Here is a 26,256-nt window from a genome sequence, read left to right as displayed (position 1 = left end):
TTTGTACTTGCTGTCTTCAGCCAGCATCTCCAGTAGTCAGAGATTATGGAAGCTGTAGTTCACAACATCTGGAGGGCAGCAGTTAGCTATTCCACTTTACTCTTGACTGACATCACCTGATGATGCAGAGAATTGAATCCAAACATATATACAGTACACAAAGCATATTAGTGAACAGGCAGATGCATCTCCTGGGCTGCATATAGGTTGGAACAGAAGCTGTGGCCAGTGTTAGTGTCATGCCACATATGCAAAGTGTGACATATATATGCATTCATCTTGTGACTTTCATGTAGACATTTTTCCTCTGCCTGGAGTGGGGCCTAGCCTAGCCTAGTAACTGGGCTCTCTCAACTATAGAGGTTAGGCACTATTCAGAGGCTGCCTACCATGCCAGCCTTCCTTTTTGAGTTGTTTTAGGCTTGCATTGATATCTGCAAAACATGAAACTATGCCCCAGAATTTATCAAGAAGAAACATTGCCTAGAGTGGCAGGAAGGCTTCAGCCATTCTTATCACCGTTTCTTCTTCCTTGTTATGCAATGATGTTCCCTGGTACCCTACAGACCCTGTCCCTCTTGCTATTTCTGATTTAGGAGAGTCTTGTAGTTAGGGCTGCCATCTGTAGAAGTTCTCCATATCTGTCTTAGTCAAAAAACCAGCATGAACTACTTTTCCTGATTTAAATTTGCTGTGGGCTAAACCACAGAGCCTAGGGCTTGCCGATCAGAAGGTCGGCAGTTCGAATCCCTCCGATGGGTTGTGCTCCCCCTGTTGCTCGGTCCCAGCTCCTGCCCACCTAGCAGTTCGGCGTTTCCGTGTGCTGCTCTGGTTCGCCAGAAGCGGCTTTGTCATGCTGGCCACATGACCTGGAAACTGTACGCCAGCTCCCTCGGCCAATAGAGCGAGATGAGCGCCGCAACCCCAGAGTTGGTCACGACTGGACCTAATGGTCAGGGGTCCCTTTACCTTTGCTCCTGAAATGCACAAGTTTGTTCAGATAAATATATTTTGGAAGTTTGAAGCCTTAATATAAATCTCCTGTGCCATAACTCTGCTTGTATTAGCTTTTATGCTTGCATGGTATAATATAGTCTGGAGACAGCTTTTATCTGTCTTGAAAGAACTGAAGGAAATTACTGTTCATGATGTGTATGCTTACCCCACTTTCTCTGCTAATAAACAGGCTTTTGTATTGTTTTGGAAAATCTGCACAACTTATTTGCCCAGAGGCAACAGTGAAACAAATTAAGTGTGCATGTTTAGGTACACATAATGGGAATGCATCCCCTAAACCATCTTCAGGAATCTTCAAAGAGTCTTGTCTTTCCAGCCATGCATTACTTTCCTAGGCAAAATAATTTATGTTGATGTCAAATACTAATACTGTAGTTCATTGATTGAAAAGTGCTTCTTGCTAACTAGTCGAATATCTGTTTTCCCTAAAGGTAGATAGATATACAGTACATGGCTTTAGATTTGAAATCTTAGTGCTGTGTGCGCACACACACACACACACACACACACACTTCTTTGGATTTCATATTTATTTGGTTTCTATTTTTGTTACCTGTCTTTTGTAATACAGGGGGATGTAGGAATGTTTAAAATAAACAAGCATGTTTCAGAAAAATAGTGGTATGGGAAAACCAAGTAAGAGCCTTATTAAAACACTTTGTCTTTTGCTTTCCCTTTTAGAAATGAACTTCTGTGATGTGTAGAGTTCTAACATGGTGGCTGGGACAAAATCTGTCATGGCGTCAGAACTCTGTAAAACAATATTGGAGGCAAAGCTAGAGAGGCACAAGAACTTATTCTTAAATTACCGAAATCTCCATCACTTCCCTTTAGAATTGCTGAAGGATGAAGGACTGGAATACTTGGAGAGACTCTATATGAAAAGAAATTCACTGACTACCTTGGTATGACTTTTTTAAATGTACTGTACAACTAGCAAAATATTTGTCATGTTGATGCTTAGGGTCTATATGTGGAGGACATTGTCCTTGAGTACACTTTAATTTTTTCAATATACTGTATGTAAATGATAGTCATTCATTGATGTGGGCGACAGTATTTGCACTTGGCCATTAACACATTAGGGACCTGAAGTTGGAATAAGGAAATCTTTTCTGTCTTGCCCTTGCCATGCTCTCACTGAAGTGGTTGGAGGCCTATTATGAACCGGACCACTTCAGACTGTAGGTAGAAGCTGACATGCTGGAATGTCCCCTGGGTGGGAGATCCTACACTCAGAGAATGTTGCCATTTTTACTAATCTCCGGGTGCTCTTAATCATTTTGGGCAGTGCTGGGGCACAATCCTACACTGTATGTGTTTTTCACTGCAGATATAACTAAATTCTTCTAGGACTACTCAACTAGCACAGTAGTAACCAAGTCATCAAATTTCAGCTACTTAATTCCTACAGTTTTCATCCTGTATGCATGGCATATGGGGTATAAAATACCCCCAACATTTCAAATTATTCCTATGTTTCTGGTGCTTCTTCATACCAGTCAATATAATGTGTTGGAAAATATTTAAAAGAGGGAAAACTTTGGGAGGCATGCTGAATTTTCTTTCTGAAAAGTTAAAAAGAAGAGCCTGGAATAAAAAAAAAATTCTGCCAGTATATTTTATTTTTCCCCAGCTCACAGGGAGTTATTTTTGTTAATTATTACAACAGCCTTGTAAATTACGGGCTAAATCCAATGAACTGAACTTCCACCCCCTCCTCTTCATCATATGTCCCTAATCAGATTGGGAATTCCCCAAACCCTCCAGAGTAGATTTGGTGAAGCTGCAGGATTAGGAAAGGAAGGGGAAGTTCTGTTGCAGGAGCAGAAATTGTACTACGAATGTAATATAGAAAAATTCCTTCAGTAGCACCTTAAAGACCAACTAAGTATGTAATGTTTTTGTTGGTTTCAATACTTGTTATGCTTGTATGGCAGATAATTATCTACAGAAGGATAACTACTATGTTCATGTAAGAGGTGAGATATTAACCAGGGACATCCTGAAGCATTGTAGGAATAAAAAGGCAAGATTCTTAGGTTTCTTAAAATAGCTAGTGAATATTGTCTATTAGGCTGGTGAACACATTAAAGAGTTCATTAGAATTTATTCAGACTTGGTTGCTTATACAATTTATACAAGTGCTGGTAAAGTAACTGAGCTAGTTTTTGTCTTCTACACTAGTTTTATCTTCTACACTTACATGATTGTATTTATCTATTTATCAATGTATATATTTTTAAAAATGGAACCTAATAACGACACTAGGTGCTGCTAAGGCTACCAAAATTGCTTAGGAGGGAAATCATTGTGTTTTAGCATTAATTCCCCAGTAGGTGGCAACCACAACTCAAGATTTTTGCAGCATGGCATGGAAAACAAGCAGAAGAATTTTGAGACTGCTTCTGGCTAAGAACTATACTGCATATGCTGTGTTTGAAAACAGCAGGGAAATGCTGGCCAAAGGAATGATGGCAATCTGAGTGTTGAAATGGGCAGTCCTACCCTAGTTGAACATAAAAGCTAAATTTGGTATAATGTAGAGCCACTTCAAGTCTGACCTTTTTCTTGCTTGAAAACCACTATGTAGGAAAGGGCCGCAAACTATCATGTATAAATTGGGGCATGAAAGGCACACAGATTGGACGTGCTGCCTTTCCCAGTGAAAGTGAGCTTTTAAGACTTTCAAAATATTATCCTGGAATCAAGCTCCAGCACCACAGTAAAGAAAATATCTGGCTGTCATTAATACATTGGCAATCTGTTTGTGAAATAGGACCCCTGCAGAGTTGTGTAAGACAAAACTAGCATCATGCACTTCATGTGGAAATTGCATGACATGGCTGCTGTAACATGATCTTATAAAATGTTGCTTTAGAAGATCTCCATATTTAGAAGACTTCTGGCTGTCTGGAGAATGCATTATAGTAATTGAAAAATATTGGCATACTGACTTAACGTTAGGGTAGCTAATAGGACTCTGCCTTAGGCTATTGCAAAGTCACCTGAATATTCAGTGGGCATTTCTAAGTTATTACACGCTAAAGAATGTATATGCTATGTGAGTTTCTCTGCATTATCAGTACATGTTGAACTTGGAAGATGCTAATCACACTTGTTAATATTTTGGCACCTTGATTCATTAGTGTAGAAGGTGTCTGCTGTTCTTCTAGAGCCCAATTTGGAAGCTAGCTCCACCCTCTGTGTGTTGATATCTTCAGGCCTTCTTGGCATATTGAAATTCTTTCATCTTTCCAGTGACAACAGTCACTGTCATCCAAGTCTAGGCTCTAAGCCAGATTTCATTATCAGTGCCAGATGGGTTGGTGGGCCACATAAAACAGTTGTTCCCTGTTTTGGATTTCTGACACTCAGAGCCTCATGTTAGTTTCATGTTGAATTTGGCAAACTGGTTTGCCAGTTGGATATTGAGTCTTTCTTTAAAAACTAAACAAAAACTTCACAATTTTCTTTTTTAGCCGGAAAACCTTGCCCAGAAGCTTCCAAACCTTGTGGAACTGTGAGTCTGTAGTGTCTTGTTCCTTTATATTCTGCCCTTTAGTTTAATAAGTTTCTTGAACATAGGGTGCTGAAGTTATATAGGTAAATATCTTACAATTTGTTTTGGAACAAGCTGGTTTGTTAAAGAGCTAGTCTGCTTTGTCCTAGTGCCTTTCCATGACCTAATTTCACTCATGTGCTGTCTCTTCATATGCTTCAAGATAGTGGTTCAAGGAACAGCTTGGAGGGACCACCATGCCAAAGATTTGCTGCACTCAGCCTGTAGCTCCTAGTTTGTTTGCTCAGAGAACTGAAAAAGTCTATCTTTTCATAGAAATATAATAAAAGTAGAATCCCATTCTTTTGTTAAAAGTATCCAGAACAAACACTAATTTTTGAATATTGCTTTTGTAAAATCTACTGGAATACAATATTATTTATTTTTTGTTTTGTTCTATTTGACAAAATTAATTGATTGTAATGAAACCCTAGGTCATTTACAAAAATGACAAAACATTAATATTACCAATAAAAGACAATTAAAAACAGGTACAGTATTAAAAACATTCAAAGGGGGATTAAAATGAACTGTAAGCTTAAAAGAGATTAAACTACATGTAAACTTTCTGCATGTCTGGATAGGCTTGCCTAAACAAAAACGTCTTAAGCTGGCGCCATAAAGAGTACAGCAAAGCCACCTGCCTAATTTCAATAGTCAGGGAGTTCCAAGTGCACATTTGTAATATGTTTTGGAGCAAGAGAGGGGTGTGTGTTCACAAATAGGAGTGCTGTTTGCATTGGCTATCTTCTATATTAGACTAAAGTTAGTCTCATCCAGTATTCTGCTTCCAACTCTGGCTTGGATGATGCATCTAGGAGAAGCATCTGTTGTCTGTTGCTAGCACCTAGTACTGATAAGAACCACCAAGTACAAAGGTGGCATGCCTATCAGCTATTGATAAGCTTACATTTTGCAAATAGTTAATGTTTCTTACTGCAAGGCTCTATATCTCCTTGGACTGTTTGCTTCTTTGGATTGCCATCTTTACCCAACAGCCAGTCCCATGGTCCAGCTACAGATCTTTCTGCCTGTTACCTCTCAAGGAAGGAGCCTAAAACCTTCCTTGGGCCTTCTGGCGGTTCCCTTGCTGCGAGAAGTGAGGTTACAGGAAACCAGGCAGAGGACTTTCTTGGTAGTGGCGCCTGCCCTGTGGAATGCCCTTCCAGCAGATGTCAAGGCAATAAGCAACTGTTTTACTTTTAAAAGACAACTGAAGGCGGCCCTGTTTAGGGAAGTTTTTAATGTTTGATGCTGTACTGTTTTTAATATTCAGTTGGATTATAACATCAACTGGATTATAACATCAACTGCCAGGGGGCAGAATACACTAGTAAACACCATGTGTATCCCTTATATACTCAACCCCATTGCGCATTTCATATGTAAACTGTTATAGAATCATAGTTGGAAGGGACCCTGAGGGTCAACGAGTCCAACTCCCTACAATACAGAAATCTCAACACATGGTCCACCATCCAATTAGAAACTATACTGGATCCTACTTAGCTTTGCAAATATGATAGCAGTTTTATTGCTGCACCACAGCTAATTTGTGACTGGAAAGCAATAAAAACCTTAAATTTTATTGAAGTAGGGATTTATATACCTCCTTTCAGTAGTGTCTCCAAAATCAATTTATGCACAAATACGGTACAACACAAAAAGCATCCTACAGGGATGTGACCATTAGTTGATGAAGAATTCCTTCAACTGCGGCTTCCTGACAGCAATTCCTGTAAGCATGGCAACATGAAAATGTGCCTTTGCAAATTTAAATAGCCAGTTTGGAATTGTCATTGTATCCAGGACTGTGTCGGGTCACATTTTATGTCCTCTGTGCTATCACGGGCATGTGTGGGACTAAAGGTGCTTTGGGTCACATGGCATAGAAGTGCTTTGGACCCTAGATAACCAAGGACTGAAGTCTAAACTTGAGCTTTTTCTTCTTTGCCCCCGGAAAGCTGCACCTTCCTGGATTGTGCATTTGCAGTGCAGTTAGTAGGCCTTACAGGTCACTATGGCCTGTAGCTTACTCAATAATTAATCTTGCCTCATCTTGTCTGAGGTGAATTCTATTTCATAATGAAGCTGAAGTACAGCTTTTGTGATATGCTTCGTGTTTTGCCACCAGGCACTTAAAAAAGATTATCTGATGAGGCCATAAGAAAATCCTGCCTGAAATTAAGGTTTGGAGGGAGGGTAATCTTAGAAGCTCTGAAAACCAGAGAGAGCTTGTTTAATACACATTAAATATTCTTGTCTTAATTATGTTATGCCCCCTAACCTTTTTTCCTGTGTCTTTTGCTGGATAGTAAAAGGTTGGGATCTGCATGCAGGATGAATCATAATAATAGTAATCTTGCTAATGTGTATCAGATCGTAAAACCTAACTGAGGAGCAGCAATGAAAAAAGGCACACTAGTTGTCAGCAGGATGAAACTCCTTGCTATAGCTATAATTTGCATTGCTTTATGGTAAGCTCACATATTTTGGATCATCAAGTAAGGGTCTGGTTTCTCTAGCATCCCTGGTATTGGGACCGATCTGGGTTAATAAAAATTAGTGCTGACTTCTAGGAATTAAAATTATGTAAAGTTCTTGTTGTTTTGGAAACAGCTCTCAAAATGAATAGAAACACTTAACATCGTGGAGCAGTTGCTTCTGATTTACATAATCTTTCTGTTGGTGACTATTTAGAAATATCCAAGTTTAAAAGGTGACATGCAAAGATTAAATCTAAATAGTGACATGGCTAGTTCCACATGCTCACTGGGTCTTTGAACTGGTGTTTCCTAAACAGCTGCACTCTTATATTTGGTAAAACAGATCCCTCTGCAGTATCAATTTGTTTCTGAAACTCCAATGAGTTTCAGCTAACAGTCTAAAAAAAAAAAACCTACACCACTGAGCACATTCAAAACTTTTGGCATGCTTGATGTAATTCTTGGGATCCTGATTAAGAACATATGAGAATTTTGTTTGGCCTAATTGATCCAGAGTTACCACATGGTCCTTAATTTGTGAATGTACCTTCTACTTCCAGGATGGCTATTTTTAACAGGGGAAAAAATCTCCCTTGTTTTCAAACTCCATAGTACTGTCTAGAATGTGTAATATAGATTCCTTTAAAAAAAACTACTTCAGCTTGGAACTCTTGACTATTAGCCATAATTTCTCATCTTCTGCCATCACAATACCTTCAATTTTGAATTCTCCTGAAGCAAGAATTCATCTGATACTTCCATCATGTTACTTATCCTGCACACCCCTTTTATATGTTGAATGAGCAAAAGATCTAATTTTCAAGCAGGAAATAACATCTAACTACCTTGAGACATCTAGTAAATCTCAATTTGAAGAGAATAGCACATATCTATTCCTGAATAGCAGTAACTGCAAATATTCACCACCAGAGAGCACTATATAAAATTTTATCAGCCCTATGATGGTAAATATAGACCAAGATCCAAAGAACCACACAAGTTATTTGGGCTTGTATTTCTTGAATACCAGCCTCCCATGCCAGAAAGCAGAATGCTTTTGAAAATAAATGGACCTTCAAAAACAGATTGTAAGATGGAATGGGGCTCATGCAAACGCTCAGACAAAACTAAAATAGCTTTCTATATCCTGACCTCAACTTGCCTGGACTTGTCAGTATGCTTTTACTTGTTGATTATTTTTTTATAGAATATTATTTAAGTTTCCATGTTTTACTTTAAACAAGAACATCATTTGTACAGTTTGCCAATGAACGTTGACATTAGAATTTTTAAAATATTGAAATAAATCTGAGAAGACGCTGTAAAAATATAAAATGTTCTGATGATACCTGCACCTCTGACTCTTGTGGTGTATGAAAAAATTGTCTAAAATGAATTTTCAGGACTCTGATAAGGCTGATTCCATGACTGATTTTTTACACAGTCTCCCAAGTGCTAGAGGGCCATGTGAAAGCTCTTCTTGTGAATGGTCTCCCTATGGGCTGCTCCATCACATTCTCAAACCTACTTCTGAGAACTAAATAGGAGGCATGCTTTACTGAGTCACGAATGAATCCCACAGGAATCCTTGCTGAGAGGAAACTACTAAAAGGTTCTAAGTGCCCACTGACCCTGGGCTGGTTTAGAGCAGGGAGAAAGTATCAACACACTCACCTCATGCTACTTCATTTCAGTCATACGTCACAGCTGTTTGACATGACTTATTTATATATTTATCTTACACCTTTGCCAACAAAGTGAGTATTAGGTGTGCATATTGTGATTCTTCCATGATCCAAAACATATATTTATTTCGTAGATTTAACACCCAGCTTTTTAACGCTCACAAGTTTTATAAAATGCATGGATTAGTTAAAAGCCAGACATTGGAAACAAAACAAAAACTAGCCCAGTTGGGAGTAGGTGAAGATGTAGGTCTTTGCTTGTCTGCCTCTCTATTCTCTTTCCTGGATTCCTTCCCACAAGACATTGTCTTGGAAACCATATATGATGGTAGTTGCATTATGTACAGAGCAGCCTGGTAACAAATGTGAAATTTTTGATCTAATCTCAATATGAAAGAAGAGGAAATCTGATTCAGGAAAACTTGGAAGTGTGAGTCCTGTTTTAGGCAGAGTGATCAGAAACTCACAGTAATGTCTATCAGTCATAGTTTGCCATATGAGCATTACCTTTTCAGAAATGAAGGAAGAAAAAATACAGCGTGCTGTCTTTGATCAAGTTTCACGTATGAATATTTGCCACCTTCCCTTATCAGCCAGCCCTTGAAAATGTTCTGTTCTCTTCCAGATACCTCCATTCAAACAATATTGTTGTTGTACCTGAAGGTAAGTGCCTTTCTGGGTTCAAAATATCTTTAGTTTCTGACATTAATTTTAAAGGAAGACATTGCATGAATGAAAATCTTTAAACTCTCAAATACCTAAATATGTGTGTTGCTTCTAATTTGAGGGTTAAAAAAACCAAAGTGTAATTTACTACCGGTAGTGAAACAATACTCCTAAGTGAGGCAATGACCACATCCGTTGTATTGAGTTAAGACTAGATGGATGATTTTAAACCTTATTAATCATTTATAAAGCACCTGTGTCTCTATTTCAGTTGTTTTCCCAACAACTCTTGGCTGTGTAAATTGCCTTTTCCTTGCCTCAAGCATAATGTAATACAGTATACAAACAAAGAATGTAAACCTATAGGTTTTCACTTCTCCCCCTACAGAAATGGGAGCTAACACGTGCTCAACCCTTACAAGTGAATTTTAGCTGCAACTTAATCTAGGGTACCTGCTCTTGAATCTGCTTTGCTATCTGCTGATAGGTCTTTATTATTGTAACATAAACTACCTTCAAAGTAGAATATCATGGGGTGTATGATTGAGTTCCATCCCAACAAGTCAAATCCTTATCTACCCCCATGGCCCAAGCACAGGGCCCACAAAGTACGTTGTGCCTGGCTTTCAGCATTTTGGAAAGTGCTGCATAAAGTGCTTTGCAATATGGTTCTTGGACACTGGGAAGCACTGCACAGTGCCTGCAAATACCCATTCGGCCAATCCTCACTCTTACATACAGCATACAGTATAGTGTCAGGTGTAGGGTAAGTAGATGTGGCTTTCCGGAAACAACCTCATGGATTAAATGGGGAGGCCTGGGAGGCTGGATTAGACCTACAATCATACAACATATTTTAGCTCACTCCTCAAAACTAAATTGCCAGTAATATTCAGTTCTGACATGGTTTTGCCACCTATTTATTCAGCATGCAGGGATGAGATACTGACTGTGTTTCTATGCCATGTTAAACCACGACATGAGCTGAAATGAACAAGAGTGGGCATTAGGCTTGTGCACTGCTCTCCTCTCGCACATCCGGCAGCAGAAATTTGGCAGCACTTACTCATTGCTTGAAGCTGGCTTGTTTTAAAACTGACAAGTGTTTGTTGCAACCATGATCCCTGGTTCACATGCAGTGACAAGCTGAGATTACTTGAAAATGAAAGTAAACGTTGCCAAAGTCCTCCTGGAACCTTGGAAGGGGGTGGAGTGCATGAACCTGAGATTTGCTTGGGCCTCTTCCAACTCTTGTACATTATGCAGAACCATGGTTCAGCTTTATGTGTGAATGCAGCCATCATAGAAGTCTATCTCATTATTTTATTTAAGTTTTAGTGCTTTTATTGGGTCGGATTTATTCCTTGTCATTTTTCTTCTTTGAAGCAATTGGCTCCCTCGTTAAACTGCAGTTTTTAGACTTGAGTGACAATGCTCTTGAAGTTGTATGCCCAGAGATTGGCCGCCTAAGATCTTTACGCCACCTTAGATTGGCTAATAACCAACTGAAGTACTTGCCAGCAGGTAAGGGATCAGCAGCTTTCTGGCTCAAAAAACTGATACGATTATTCCTGTTGATGATTTACTGTGTGCATTTTCAATTCTGCTTGTATATAAATGGTTAAGGCATGTTGGTTAAGCCTGTTAGGTATTGTACTTGACATACTGGTTGCTTAAATTATAAGCAATAACTTAATTCATTGCTTTTTACCTATGAGATGAATATGGGGTTAAAATTAAATTATTGTTTTAGTAGTGAGTTTGCTGAAGGCGGAATATCCATCACAATCATCTTTGAGCGTGCCAAGCCTTTATTCTGTACTGCAGCAAATTTCTTATTATCTGGCAAATTAACTATATTTTTAAATGGGAACTTCAGAGGGAATTTGGTCACAATGAACAAAGGCTGCCTCAACTGGAATTTACCAAGGACAGAATTTACCAAGACAACAGCATAGTCTTAAGCATGTTTGCATGGAGTCTCAGTGGGGCTTACTCCAGAGTAAGAGAGCTTAAGACTACACTTTTAAGTTTTGGGCTTTAAAAAAAATAATAATAAGTTGTTGTGCATTCTTCATACAGGTGCTGCAGCCCTGTATTAAGTGCAGAAACAGAGTTGACTATGTTAACTCTTCATTGAAACAGGGAGCCAAATGTGTGGTGGCAATAATTCAAAATGTATCATATTGAGAAACATTCCATAAATCCATAACATTTTTTTATTGAAAACTGCTAAGAATTATCATTAATGTTTCAGAAATACCAATTTCAAAAGAGAATGTCTGAATATTCTTGAACTTCTAAAATTTATGCTGTGCATGCACACTATAAAAGCAAGGTTTGTTCAAAGAAGAGCTGGAGTATTTTTTACAGCACTTAACACATGACTTTAACAGATTCCAAAAAGGAGAACTTCAGAAAGAATAATTTACATTATGGAATGATTGACTGCATGTTCCTTAGGAAACTGTCTTTACAGTACAAGGAAGCGGCATTTATTTCCTCCATTTATATGAAAATGGGACATTAAACTTTCTCCTCTTGTGTGTTCAAATCTTTAGGTATGTGGACACTTCTTAAATAGCTAAATATATCACCAGTTGTTAACCATCAGACAGTCTAGCAAAAGGTCCAGTGTATATTGAAGTGCTGGTGCAGAGTCAGCTTGTTTAAGGACCTCTAACCAGCTCTTTGTTTTCCCCAAATGCTGTCAGTTTTTCATTTGCACAGTGTGTATTAATCTTGCCCAGCCTGTGATAATCTTCCATTTCTGCTAGGAAATTGACTCTGCTGATCTGTTTTCATTGAGTGCTTTCTTTCTGTCATTACTTTGCAAGCACTTTTCAAACAGGTTTCCTTTCATGGTTGCAAAGCCTGTGAGTATTTTGGCTCATAATCCCTCTTAAGTAGCTTCTCTTTATCAAGATCATGAGTGGGATGGTTGGTATTGTGGCAGCTTTTCTAAATAGCTTGATAAGTTCTATTCGCTCTATTCTAGCAAGGGGTTTGGAGTGGGCTTACAAAGTACAGTATTCCTACAGCATTAATAAGACGAAGCTTACTCCAGTGTTAGCTACATTTCCATCAGCAAGAATGCTGATTTTGTGAAAAGGTTGTCGCTGCTTTTAAAATAGGCCTCCTACTAGGTGAGATGCCATGTTAAGCATAGAGCGCTCTTAAATTGGTGTTGCCAGAGATGCTCTCTGTGGGTTGTATCCCGTGCTCTCTGCCTGTCTGGTGCTAGCAGACAGGTGAGTTGCAGAACAGATGAAACAATGTAGCAGTTGTGTTAGTGGAAGCTCAGTGCGCAACAGATTACACAGTCTTTCGTGCAACAAAATTACCAGCAGCCTGCTTATGCATTCTCTTGCGTTGCAATGTTCCACTGGCACAAAACATTTTGCCAGTGGAACAAGGATACTGCGAAGTGTGTTTAACTTAGCACATTTGTGCAAAACTGTTTAGGAGCAGAAGGACCAACTTTGGCTCTAACTCGATGTTCTTCTGTAGTTCTCGCAATAGCCCCATAACAAAGGTTGTTCTTCTCATATTGCAGATATGGGGTTTGTGGTTAAGGGAGTACTGTAGTAACTTGTGTAAAATCACTCAGTTAGCAGGTGCCAGAGGGGAGAACTAGGGTATTCCTGATTCATAGCCTACTCTCTAATACCACTGCTAGTAGTAATAATAATAATATGTACATATGTAAAAACAAAATACGGTGGTACATTGGGTTACAGACGCCTCAGGTTACAGACGCTTCATGTTACAGACTCCGCTAACCCAGAAATAGTACGTCAGGTTAAGACCTTTGCTTCAGGATGAGAACAGAAATCGTGCAGCGGCAGCGGGAGGCCCCATTAGTTAAAGTGGTACCTCAGGTTAAGAACAGTTTCAGGTTAAGAACGGACCTCCAAAATGAATTAAGTTCTTAACCCGAGGTACCACTGTAAAACATTGAGCCTTAAATAGCTTCCCTAAACAGGGCTGTCTTCAGATGTCAGGATCCTCCCTCCAAAAACCTATAGGCCTCTCTTATATAGTCTACCAGAAATATCCCCTCACTTTCCCATTTTTGTCTCCTGGGCTTCTGCTCCCAACACCTTAAAAGCAAAAGGTCTTATTTTATGCTCCTTCTCCCTCTCTGTCTACATGGTGTCATTTTCCACAGTGCACTTTCTTCACCATCTCCTAATTTTAGTCCCTCTGTTAGCATCTTTGTCTCCAACCCTGATGAGAACTACCCTCCTCCCTGCTCAGAGCCACTATACTGTTCCATAAAATATGTTAATAGAATTGTAGTGTGTGAGTGTTGCTGTCTGTAGGGCTATTGAAATATCCTTCATGATTTTAGAAATGCTCTCTTCTTTGCCCCATAATCTCCCAAATCTTAGCAGTATCAGATTTGGAAGTTTAACAGATACTGAGCAGCTATTGGTTAAGGTTTTTTTAATTATTACTTTTTATTTATACTCTAATTAAATGCCCGTGACATACATAAGTTTTAATTAAAATGCTATTAAAGAGATGAACTGCTCTATTTAGGAGATGGACTGTGTCTTTGTTTAGAAAACACCTAGCACATTTTGCCATGCTTGCAGTATAAATCTTCCCTTTGATAAATATAAAGACATTCTTGTCAGCCAGTGATTAGATCATAGGATTTGGCATCAGGCAAGCAGAGTTAATTCCAGGTCCTGCTGTTGAATCTGTGTGGCCTCTTTTTACCCATCTTTGAAGTGTTACATGAACTTTATACATTCCACAAACTAAATCTTGAAAAATTCCAAACCATTACAAGTTCAATAGTGGAAAAGGAAATATGGTTAGCCAAAACTGAAACACTTGGATTAAATAATCTTTGTGTATTTCAGGGGAAAAGAAAAACTTTTGAGGTTATTACACAACATTTTTCCTTCTTGGTTTCTGAATAGAGACAGTAATTACACTGGCTCATTCAAATCAACCAGAAAATTTTTGGATTCACTCTTCACTCATACAAACCATTGAAAATCATTATTTTATTCTTTATTTTTTGCATTGAGTGAACTGTTTCAAGCCATCAGTGGTTATGTGAAGCCATTTTTAAAATAGATGTTGTAGGGCAATTTGTGGTTTTCTCTGGCAGTAATTCAATCAAATGATTCTGAGTAAGAACCCGGAATTTTGGTACCTTCAGGAATGATTCTTTGCCTGGCTTATTTTGTATTTTCTCCAATATTTTGGATACTAATTAATTTCTGTTATCTATGTTGTTTCCTCTCCCAAATTTTCTGAGTACTACAAAAGTAGTCTAGACCGCACAATCAATTCCTTGTTTTCTAGATGTAGCAGGCCAACTCTTTATGACATTTTAGTTGGTCCTAATAATAGATGTTAATCTTCCTTTTGGATTTTGCTAATAAACTTAACAGGTGTGTGAAACCCTTGTCTCTTTCACCAGTTTATGACATATCAGTGATGAACCTATTTATTTACCAAAAGAAATGTTGTGTGCAAGGCATGTTGAAAAGTATTATTAACCATTTAGAAAGTTGGTACATATTAACTATGCTAATAATATCTCTGTGTGCATTGCTCCTATCTAGATGTTTTGTGGTTTTATTAAAATATATTTTCACTCAGGATAAAATTAATTTTTGAGATTTGATCTCTTTGGATATGGAGCTTAATTTGTTACAAATTTCAGAAAGAGTAGTGGGCATTTCCCTGGGAGAAATGGAGTTGTTTTTTAAAAATAAGTTTTAATAAGTTTTACATAACAAATTTAAAATCAAACAAATCATCCACATCATCATTTAGGATTCCCTTAATCTATTGACTTCCCTATGCCCTTCCATGGTTACCATTATCAATCATTTCCCCTGCTTCCCTTATTTTCTCTATTTTTAAAAAGAAAAATAATCCTTTTTTCGTATATTACAAGCATTACTCAAATACTGCCAAAGTTTTTAGTTGTTTACAGTGTTCTCTTAAATACATTATAAATTTTCCCCAATCCTTCTTAAAATTCTTCTCCTCCTGTTTTCTGATTTTCCCATTTCGTCATTTCAGCATAGTCCATCATCTTCATCAGCTATTCATCTCTGGTTGGAATGAGAAATAGAGTTTTTATTCTATCCCAACTTGAGTGTACTATATCTTACTTAGGCTTTGATGTACATTATGTTCATTGCCCTCAGTAGAATAACTGCATGTTACTCCTCTACATTATGAAACTGATGAGTGATACAGCAACCTCATATAGAATTTGGACATCCTTTGGCAACGTAAAACAGGCTTTCAGCTGTATAGTCCTGCTAACTTTGCCCTGCTGACCCTGGAACCTAAGACATGAGTAATTGTCATCTGCTGATCTATTTAATCTTTGGTTAGATTGCTCCTTAAGATTCTTATACAGCTTTGTTAGTGACCTATGCATGCTTCCCGTGAAAAAGCCAAACAAAGGAAAAACTGATTTGTCCAATCTCCCTCCCTCCCTCCATGGTTTCTGCCCAAAATGGCTGCTGCCAACCAACAAAACACAAACAAGTAAAGAAGTGCGCAAACTCCAGCTGTTTGGATATCTGAACCAGTTGTTTGTGAGGCAAGGTTTGGGTATAATTCTTTGTGTTCAGATAACTGAGATTTTGGATAATGAGCATCCCAACAGTGGGACCTGTGTGTATAGGGACTGTGTGTATAGGGATTATTCGATTCTGACTCACGTTAATTAGTACAGCTGTTGAAACGTAGGAAAGACATGGCAACTTCAGACATAACTTTACATTCATGTCTTAATACTCCATTGCTGCAGACAATGCTTCTGTCAAGATTAGATTTTGTGACAAGTGAAAAAAGCTTTATGCTTTTTTTATCTCATATCTTTGAAAGAATGTTCTGACAACTAGGTCTTATTAACATATACTGATTTTATTTATAAGCACAATAAAGTTAAGTTAATTTTTTAATGTCTAACAAGATTTGAAAGTTCTTAAGTTTTTGTTTCAGAAGCATGTTGCTTATAAAACTTTGAGGTTATAGCATCTTACTGTAAGATTTAATTAAATATAGGCTTATGTTTACTCAGCAAACATTAACAGTTAATTATAGATTTACTAAGTGAAAAGCTTCATGTTTTGCCAACTTTTATGGTAAGTGAATTAATTAAGCAGAGTTGGCAATGACTTAAGCTCCCAAGCCATTCTGTGGTAAAGTTGCCTTTCAAATACTATTTGTATTACTGCCTTAAGAAAATAGGACTTTGAAAGCAGTCCTGAAGCAATATACTGTAGAATTTAGCTAGGCTACTTCAGAGTAAATGCCTTTAGCCCAATTGGTTATAATTAAGTAGAGGGAACTTGAGATGAGCTGCCCATGATTGTACCCCCAAGGTCTTTATGCGTGCAAATAAGAGGGTTGATGCAAAAAGCTAGTTTATGTGTAACTTTGAAAAGCATATTTTACATGTTGTGGGCCAAAAGGGGTCACAAACCTTTCTTGGGTGTCCTTTCCTACCCATGCAGGCTTTCAAACGGTGTGGACAGACAACCTAGTACTAAATACCATGGTTTAGTGTGACGTGAACAAGCATAGCCACCTCCCAGGCTCATGAACTCCTCTGTCCTCTCCAAAATGACTGGAAGGAGAAGGTAGAAGCTTTTGCTCTCCTTAAGCAAAATGCATGACATTAAGTCATTCAAAACTTTACATATCCTACACTGTGTCTTAGCGTTATACTTTGCCTTCAACCAAAACTAAATTGTCTTACAGGCTTCCTGTAGTCAGCTTCTATGTTGAGTCTAGTTATAAAGGTGAAACTTTTTTTCCATTTTAAAATACCTATCTGGTTATCTAAAGGAGTAGATGAATCTTATTTTCAGAACAGTGTATTTTATAGACCTAAGAAACAGAGGATACCACTTCTAAATATAGAATCCTGTAGTTTTGTATTGCATCTGATTTCATCCTTCCTTGTACCATTAATCTTGCAAAGCATGTTCATCACTGTGAGCATTTATAATATAACCTGGGAATGATCATTCATTATGACAAAATCTGTTTTGCTTAGCAATTTGCATTGGTAGTTTGGATCTATTAATGTGCTGGGACTGAAAAGTTCTATTCCCTTCTTTCTCCTCATCCCCATCAGAACTTTCCTCCTTGGTTGCCAAGAAATACAACATATGTGTTTAGTGTTCATGCAGATGAAGATCCCTCTAAAATGCTTCCCAGTTGCTGTTTTTCCCCTGTTCAAAAATTCCTCAATGTGCTACTTATTATTTCTCAAGAGAGCTAAGTATTAACTATGGCAGCAATGTTGTCATGAAGGAGTAGTACTTAAAACCCTTCCCCCTTTTCTTGGCTAAACTAATACATTTTCCATTTGCTTTTCAAAATGTCCAACACAACAATTTAATATTCTAGTTCTATAATTGGGTAGTTAAATGATACAGTAATCTGTACTTCTAATATGTGGTTTCAGTAGTGTGCTGCAGAATATTCCTGGGAGTGAGAAATCTTGATTATAGCCTTTAATTTTCTTGTTCTGTGTGTGCCATTGTATTTCATTGCAGCTGCATGCACCAATAAAGATTATATATGCCAGCCTTAGAAGGATTTTGGCTTAAAAGAGAAGCTGTAAACCCAGGGGTAGCCAGCATGGTATCCTCCAGATGTTGTTGGACTTCAACCCTCTTCAACACCAGCCAGCATGGCCCAATGGTCAGCGAAGACAGGAGCTGTAGTCTAACAACATCTGGAGAGCACCAGGTTGTCTGATCCTGCTGCAGACCAATGATGCTGACCCTTTCTGTTTCACAATTGGCACAGACACAGTTCCCTCTGCTTTCCTAATTTAGTAACAGGCATAAAAATATGTGCAACAGGACGGGGTTTGGTATGTCAGGCACACTTCCAGGAGTATGGTGTTAAGTGAATGGACTTGTGGGGGTTTGAGGAGAACATTGTTACATGAGCATTTAACTCTTGCCAGCCCCTTGCAATGTTTAAAGCAATGCTGTGGTCTAAGCAAGTAGGTTGCTTTAAACATGAGTACTTGCTTTCAAAGGGCTGTATCTAATTGCTACATTATTTTTTTTATAGATTATTGCAGCCAGGAAAACAGCCGAAAGGAAAAAGGATGCTTCTATGCTATTTGTCTTGAACTGCCACAGAAATCGGGATGGAATGGGAACATTTTCTTAGCTTGCTGATAGAGAACATTATGCACTTTGATTACCATGTTGAGCTAGTTGACAGTTTTGACAGTATGCAAAACACAGATTGGCATAGTTTCTAGAACATATTTCCCCCTACATTTTGTTCTGTTTTTTCACTTATTTAAGGGATTTCTGAAATCGATGCATCCAGTGCATTGATCTTGGTTTAGGTTGTTGTCCAGTATGTTTTATTCATAAATACATTACAAAGAAACAGTTTAATAATGACATTTATTTAATAATAATAACAGTGTGTGTTTTGATTGTACTACCAATCTTCCTTTTAGCAGATTTGCCAGTGAAAGCAAATCCCAACTTAGCCATGACAGGGTTGTTAGGATAAAATTGAGAAAGGGGAATAACCATGTATGCAGCCTTGATCTCTTTGGAGGAGAGGAGGGTTAATAAAAGGTCTGAAATGCCATTTGGATATGATGTAGGGGATACAATGTAGAGGAATTATCTATCTACTTCCCCTTCCTTTACCCTGTTCAGTAATTTCTGGTGTGGTCAATGAGTCTTTGAATGGAAAGTGTGTAAACCTGTTGTGTAATTCCTTTTGGTTTTAGATTTTGAGCTCACATACACGTAGGGCAAACACTAACAAATGTGACTAGATTGCAGAATTAAATTGATTTGCATAGCCTATAGAAAATGCTATTAAATCTTCTAGGTTTTTTTACAATAGAAACAGAAGACCATTTTCTATCAAAATCCTGAGCTATCCTGTGTTTCAGAAGTCATCTGTTTATGGAACTGTGCTGTAAACTCTTTGCCTGATACAACTTGTAGCACCATGTTAAATCTTGCTTTTGAAAACCCCTTTTGTTAATGTCATGTTGTATTTTGTGGTGCATAGTAAAACCTGTAATGCCACTATACACTAGCTGCAGACTTTTTTGTCGCTATAAAGTCTGAAATAGCTTAGTGTTCCATTCTTTTGTTCATAGAAAGGGGTTTTTTGTGTGTGTTGTGATGGATATGAAAGCACATTCAGATACACTGTTTAAATTATACTTTACCATTTTTCTTTGCTTTTGTTTCACACGTAGAATCACCTAGCTTCAGTACCAGTATGTCTGGTAGAAATTATATACAAAAGAAAAGCAATTTAATTTGTTTCTGTTTCAATATGGGAACTTAATTCAACATTGGTTATGTAATCAACTAGTGTGATTTATTAATGGGTTTAGGATTAGGATTCAAGTCCTCTACTTACAGAGTTTATGTGCAAAAGGAAGAGTGCCTTGAGGGAAGTTGTTCTGATAAATCTTATTCCCATTGTCTCCTCTAGTGTACAGTAATGCCTCATGTTGTGTCCGCTTCAGGTTATGTGTTTTCGTATTTCGTCCCGCGGCAACCTGGAACGGGTTACTTCTGGGTTTCGCCGCATGTGCAGAAGCGCTAAATTGCTTGCCTCAGTTCCGTGTTACGGATGGGCCTCCGCAACGGATAACACGAGGTTCCACTGTATTCCCTATTTTAATAAATAAAAATATAATTGTTGTTGTTGTTGTTTAGTCGTTTAGTCGTGTCCGACTCTTCGTGACCCCATGGACCATAGCACGCCAGGCACTCCTGTCTTGCACTGCCTCCCGCAGTTTGGTCAAACTCATGTTCGTAGCTTCGAGAACACTGTCCAACCATCTTGTCCTCTGACGTCCCCTTCTCCTAGTGCCCTCAATCTTTCCCAACATCAGGGTCTTTTCCAAGGATTCTTCTCTTCTCATGAGGTGGCCAAAGTATTGGAGCCTCAGCTTCACGATCTGTCCTTCCAGGGAGCACTCAGGGCTGATTTCCTTAAGAATGGATAGGTTTGATCTTCTAGCAGTCCATGGGACTCTCAAGAGTCTCCTCCAGCACCATAATTCAAAAGCATCAATCTGTCCTTCCAGGGAGCACTCAGGGCTGATTTCCTTAAGAATGGATAGGTTTGATCTTCTTGCAGTCCATGGGACTCTCAAGAGTCTCCTCCAGCACCATAATTCAAAAGCATCAATTCTTCGGCGATCAGCCTTCTTTATGGTCCAGCTCTCACTTCCATACATCACTACTGGGACCATAGCTTTAACTATACGGACCTTTGTCGGCAAAGTGATGTCTCTGCTTTTTAAGATGCTGTCTAGGTTTGTCATTGCTTTTCTCCCAAGAAGCAGGCGTCTTTTAATTTCGTGACTGCTGTCACCATCTGCAGTGATCAAGGAGCCCAAGAAGGTAAAATCTCACACTGCCTCCATTTCTTCCCCTTCTATTTGCCAGGAGGTGATGGGACCAGTGGCCATGATCTTGGTTTTTTTGATGTTGAGCTTCAGACCATATTTTGCGCTCTCCTCTTTCACCCTCATTAAAAGGTTCTTTAATTCCTCCTCGCTTTCTGCCATCAAGGTTGTGTCATCTGCATATCTGAGGTTGTTGATATTTCTTCCGGCAATCTTAATTCCGGCTTGGGATTCATCTAGTCCAGCCTTTCGCATGATGAATTCTGCATATAAGTTAAATAAGCAGGGAGACAATATACAACCTTGTCGTACTCCTTTCCCAATTTTGAACCACTCAGTTGTTCCATATCCAGTTCTAACTGTAGCTTCTTGTCCCACATAGAGATTTCTCAGGAGACAGATGAGGTGATCAGGCACTCCCATTTCTTTAAGAACTTGCCATAGTTTGCTGTGGTCGACACAGTCAAAGGCTTTTGCATAGTCAATGAAGCAGAAGTAGATGTTTTTCTGGAACTCTCTAGCTTTCTCCATAATCCAGCGCATGTTTGCTATTTGGTCTCTGGTTCCTCTGCCCTTTCGAAATCCAGCTTACACTTCTGGGAGTTCTCGGTCCACATACTGCCTAAGCCTGCCTTGTAGAATTTTAAGCATAACCTTGCTAGCATGTGAAATGAGCGCAATTGTGCGGTAGTTGGAGCATTCTTTGGCACTGCCCTTCTTTGGGATTGGGATGTAGGCTGATCTTCTCCAATCCTCTGGCCATTGCTGAGTTTTCCAAACTTGCTGGCATATTGGGTGTAGCACCTTCATGGATCAATGCCTTGTCGTGGCGAAGGGGCTTGAATAACTCAGAGAAGCTATGAGCTATGCCATGCAGGGCCACCCAAGATGGACAGGTCATAGTGGAGAGTTTTGACTAAACGTGATCCACCTGGAGAAGGAACTGGCAAGCCACTCCAGTATCCCTGCCAAGAAAACTCCATGGACAAAGACAACAGGCATATAAAAATATAATATGGATACATAAATCTGTTAATGCATGCCAAATCTAAACTTGAAAAAGATATTATTGCTAGTTCCAGAATAAAGTGAATATCTCTTATTTTATTTGTTTACCTTGAAAGTAGGGCTTATTCCTACCTTTATAAGTAGTTGTTCTATCAGCTAATATGCTTTTCAAGTAGTAACTGCTTTTTCATAGCACATTGTAAATAGTTTAATCTCCTCTTCAGACATTTACCCCTCATTGTGTCTTTATTCTGGGCTGGACGATTTGAGTCTCCTGACCTTTGATGTTTCCAATGGAATATTGAGCCAAAGGCCAAAAGACCAGAGGGGAACTTATGCAGCTATACTTAAGTTAAAAGAACATTAAGTTGTCAGGGCTGCTTTGATCATTTTATGAGAACACTGTGATAAAATTCAGATAAAGAGCCCCAGGCTGTAGCATGAAAACAATACACTGGTGGTGGTGTTTTTAATGTAGATGTATGCACTTTAACATGGTCCGAAGAAGAAGAAGAAGAAGAAGAAGAAGAAGAAGAAGAAGAAGAAGAAGAAGAAGAAGAAGAAGAAGAAGAATCTGCCAGTGAGAATTGGTTAGGAATGAATGGCATACGTACCTAAAAATGATCAAATTGGGTGGTTCTATATGGTGTAAATAATATTTTATACAGTATTGCTATTATGATTATAATTGTATTGAATTGTGTATGTATAATTGCAGATAGACACTTAAAATAGTTAGATTCAGCGTGGTTTTGTTCTGTGCTTCAACTTGTAGTAAAGATAACTTGTACACTTGGAATTCTGAGTTTGCATTCACACCAATAAGTTTAGTGTTCTTCAGTGAAAGAGACTCAGAAGGGAAGCAAGTAAGGGCATCACCATTACATATTGTGTTTGTCCACTTGTCTTTTCCCATCATCAGGGCCATGGAATAGCAGTTGCCCTGTGAGAAAACTATAAGAAAGAAGTAAATGGGAACAGCTGCCTGAATTCAGTGGGCTAAGTAGGGATGCCCCTGTCTCTGGAATTGGGATCATGCAGCTGTGTGCATAATTCTGCAAACTCATACAAATTCAGGAGACTTTCCAGTGCAACCTTAGTTGGAGGAGGTAGAGCTGTTATTTGCTGTTTCCCTTAGCATGACATATGAATGTGGATGTTTTCAGCCAAAATAGCCACGTCAGCTAAGGAGTCCAGATCAGCAATTGGATGTCTCAGATGGTAGTTTTCACAGAGAATAGAGCTAGGTAGGTGACACTCTGGACATGGAAAACAAACCTGGGTGGAATCTACACACATATAAAAACACATGGTTTTCCATAAGGCTCACCATCGCCATCTACAGTCACATTGTATATTGTGTTTAAAACACACTTAAACATTTTTTTGCAGCTGTATAGCTGAGTCCCTGCTGTAATATCAGTGACTTGAAGAAGCAAAGCAAATGCAGAGGGTGGAAGAGGAGGGGAAACAGAAATGCAGGATTGGAGCAAGATCAGACAGCTGTCAACCTGCTCTATGAAGAGGCCCTTGCCTAACTTTCTGAAGCTTTCAGGAAACCTAGTTTTGTCTCTAGCGTAGCACATTCCAACAATGCTTAGGGAAATACAAAGCAACTGAGTTTTTAAGCAGTTTTTCTGCAGCTGATGCAAGAAGCCAGCCAATGTCTTCCGTTTTTCCTTTCATGCGTATGATCTCACTAGTTCTATCATTGGGCTGTAGACTTTTATGTTTGGAATGGGTAAATGTAATTTACCAGTAGCCAATAGGTGACAGGGGCCCCACAGCACATGAACTTGAGTCTTTTGTTTCTTTTTAAAATTTTATTTAATGTATCAAAACATGCAGAAGTTAAAATACACACTCCATGCAAGAAGCACATTTCTGTACCATAAGAAGTATTTACTGCATGTTTCAATTAGTAATCACAAGCACATTAAATACAGCCTTGTGTTTAAACAAATTTAGGTATAAAGTTGAGTAGACATGAGGATCTATAAGTACAAAAAGTTAGTAAGAGTTGATATTGCTTGGAGAGTTGTTTTCCAGAATACTTGAGCATTCTAACAAATCTCAGTTGTTGGCACAGCACCAATAGTTAACTATTGCCAACTTTAAATATCTCTAATCTAATTTAATAGGTGTTAAATGGCATTACATTGCCATTTTTATACAATTGTCTCTTAACATTGAGCTCACAGTAAACAGAGTTCAAGCTCCAAAAGAAAAGACCGGATTTCTCAAGGAATTTCCTTTTGTAAATCCTTCCCCATTTTTGTGGATAATCTTTTGCATCAGTGCATATTAAAAATATATTTTTGGAGAATATTCACTTCTCAGGAATTCATGAAAAATAAGGTTCTGTATCCCAATGTAAAGAGTTTCACATTGCTAAGATTTGTATTATTGTTCATGGTAGAGCAACAAGCTTTCTGTAATGGAGGAAAATGGAAACCCTGTTAATTAGGAACACTGCACACACTACTATGAGAGGAGCAACCCAATGCGCTTGGTTGGACCTCACAGAGAAGCAATATAATGTGAAAAGCATATGGCCATGGGGTCTTGCTCTGCCCCCCCCCCAAAGCCAGCCTTCTTTGTTTCCCTGGGCTTACCTGGTTGATTGTCAGGTTTTGCTGGTTATTTTCCCAGCAGATCCTGGTATTGGCATTTCTGAGCATAATGGCAGGAACAATGCTTGATCCGTTACTCTAGTGGCAATCGGGAGGGGAAGTCAGGAGGACATTTGAGTTGTCAGGCTGCAGCTCCTCCTCTAGTGCTCTAGGAATAAAGCTGTTGGCAAGCCCCCAACACTTATGGGGTGTTGTGGGGAACCCCGTGCCCACCATCATGCAGCTATCAGAGATTAGTAACAAGGGTTGGGTAGGAGATGACTCCCTGTCTTTTAGCCATCATAAGGATGCAGTAGTAGACTGCATTCTTACAACTTCACAGGAGAATGGGCCATCTTTGTTTTCCCAGGGCCTCTGCACTCCTGAAATCTACATGTCAGACAGGAGTAACAGGTGCAGCATTCCCCATCTCTTCCTTGTGCTACCGTATGTATAGCTTCACCTGTTTACATTTCTGTCTGCCAAGTATCTTACAAAAGTACAAGAGCTCTAGGAGAAAAACAGTAGCAGCATTGGATGGCCAATGGACGGAAGATTTGTCCCTGGCCACTGTAGCTGCTGTAGAATGTGCTTGTCATCTGTCTACCATGGAGGCAAGTGTGGAGAACATCTTTTCTTATGGGTATGTTGGTGGTTTCTATGGAGAAGAGGGACATAAGGATTGTGAGGTATGATGGTCAGCAATTGCAACAGACATTGCATGTGACTGGGTCCCCATTGAGAAAGTTACTGATAGAAGGCATTTCCACCAGATGCTCTTCATTCTGTGTGCTACATCCAGTGGAGCAGGTGGCAGTGTTTGGGGATGTATCTTTAGGGGATGGTGTTGAAATTAAAAAGTTGCATTAGAACTTTTTTATTCAGTTAACTCTCATCCTATGCCTTGCCTCAGTGCTAGGAAGAACATACAATAATAGAATAACATACAATAATATTGTGAGCTTTTTAATTAAAGGGCTGGTGCCGTGCTATTTTTATTGTAATCATTTGTATAATGTTTATGTATATCTAGATATAGTTTAAATTTTATCAATGTTTAATTGTTTTTTAAAATGATGGTCCCCCCCCTATGTTTTGGCTCTTCTTATTTTTATCTGTAAGCTACCTTGAGTCCCTGTCAGGGAAGCAGACGAGGTATAAATAAATACATCGTCACCCTCTTCATCATCATACATCATACAGCCTTGGTTTTCAAACACATTGGGAGTCGAACATTTTGGCTCACAGACAATTGAAAACCGGAAGTGACTTCCACGGCTTCCGATTAGCTGCAGGAGCTTCCTGCAGCTAATCGGAAGCCGTGTCTTGGTTTCCAAATGTTTTGGAAGTCAAATGGATTTCCGGAATGGATTCCGTTTGACTTCCAAGGTACCACTGTACTGTGCTGCATTTTTTACTTTGCAGGTGGCCAGAATCTTTACTGTAAAGTTAATGGCTTCTAGGACCACTCATCAACTCCAGGAGGAGAGGGTGTTTTTAATTATTTGCACCACCTATTTTCCAGTTACAATGTTATTGTGTTGGGTGGGATGCCAACCTTTGAGCATAAGATTCTGTATAGGCTCTGCTGCTTCCAGCTCTGCCCGTTTTTTGCCCCTTGCCTAGCAGAGTTTCACTAGTGCAATACAATGTAAATCCACTATGATACAGTAATATTTTGTTCCACCAGCACAAGGGGATTTTACCGTAGTAGTAATCCAGTCCTCAAACACCTAATGTAATCTGAAGTAGGGATCACACTGTTTGTTTAGATATATGTGTGTCTTTAACACAAAGGATA

The 26,256-nt window shown here is 38.8% G+C and overlaps 1 protein-coding gene across 5 annotated transcripts in view; it reads left to right on the top strand.

Annotated features, from left to right (window-relative positions):
- LRRC28 (leucine rich repeat containing 28) overlaps positions 1-26,256 on the top strand; it is a 52,022-nt gene that overhangs the window by 978 nt on the left and 24,788 nt on the right. For 4 of the 5 annotated variants that reach the window (XM_088656717.1, XM_035130813.3, XM_060282672.2 and 1 more), the window contains exons 2-5: positions 1,699-1,922; positions 4,500-4,540; positions 9,376-9,413; positions 10,803-10,940. In XM_088656717.1, the coding sequence (XP_088512843.1) occupies positions 1,731-1,922; positions 4,500-4,540; positions 9,376-9,413; positions 10,803-10,940 (409 nt within the window). In that variant the 5' untranslated portion in view covers positions 1,699-1,730. The remainder of the gene's footprint in view (positions 1-1,698; positions 1,923-4,499; positions 4,541-9,375; positions 9,414-10,802; positions 10,941-26,256) is intronic. The other variant, XM_088656718.1, reaches the window with a different exon arrangement.

This window comes from Zootoca vivipara, chromosome 13 (assembly GCF_965207765.1).
Source record: "Zootoca vivipara chromosome 13, rZooViv2.hap1.1, whole genome shotgun sequence".
Taxonomy (NCBI): domain Eukaryota; kingdom Metazoa; phylum Chordata; class Lepidosauria; order Squamata; family Lacertidae; genus Zootoca; species Zootoca vivipara.
The sequence above is the reverse complement of the archived record's forward strand: the minus strand, read 5'-3'. Positions and strand labels throughout refer to the sequence as shown.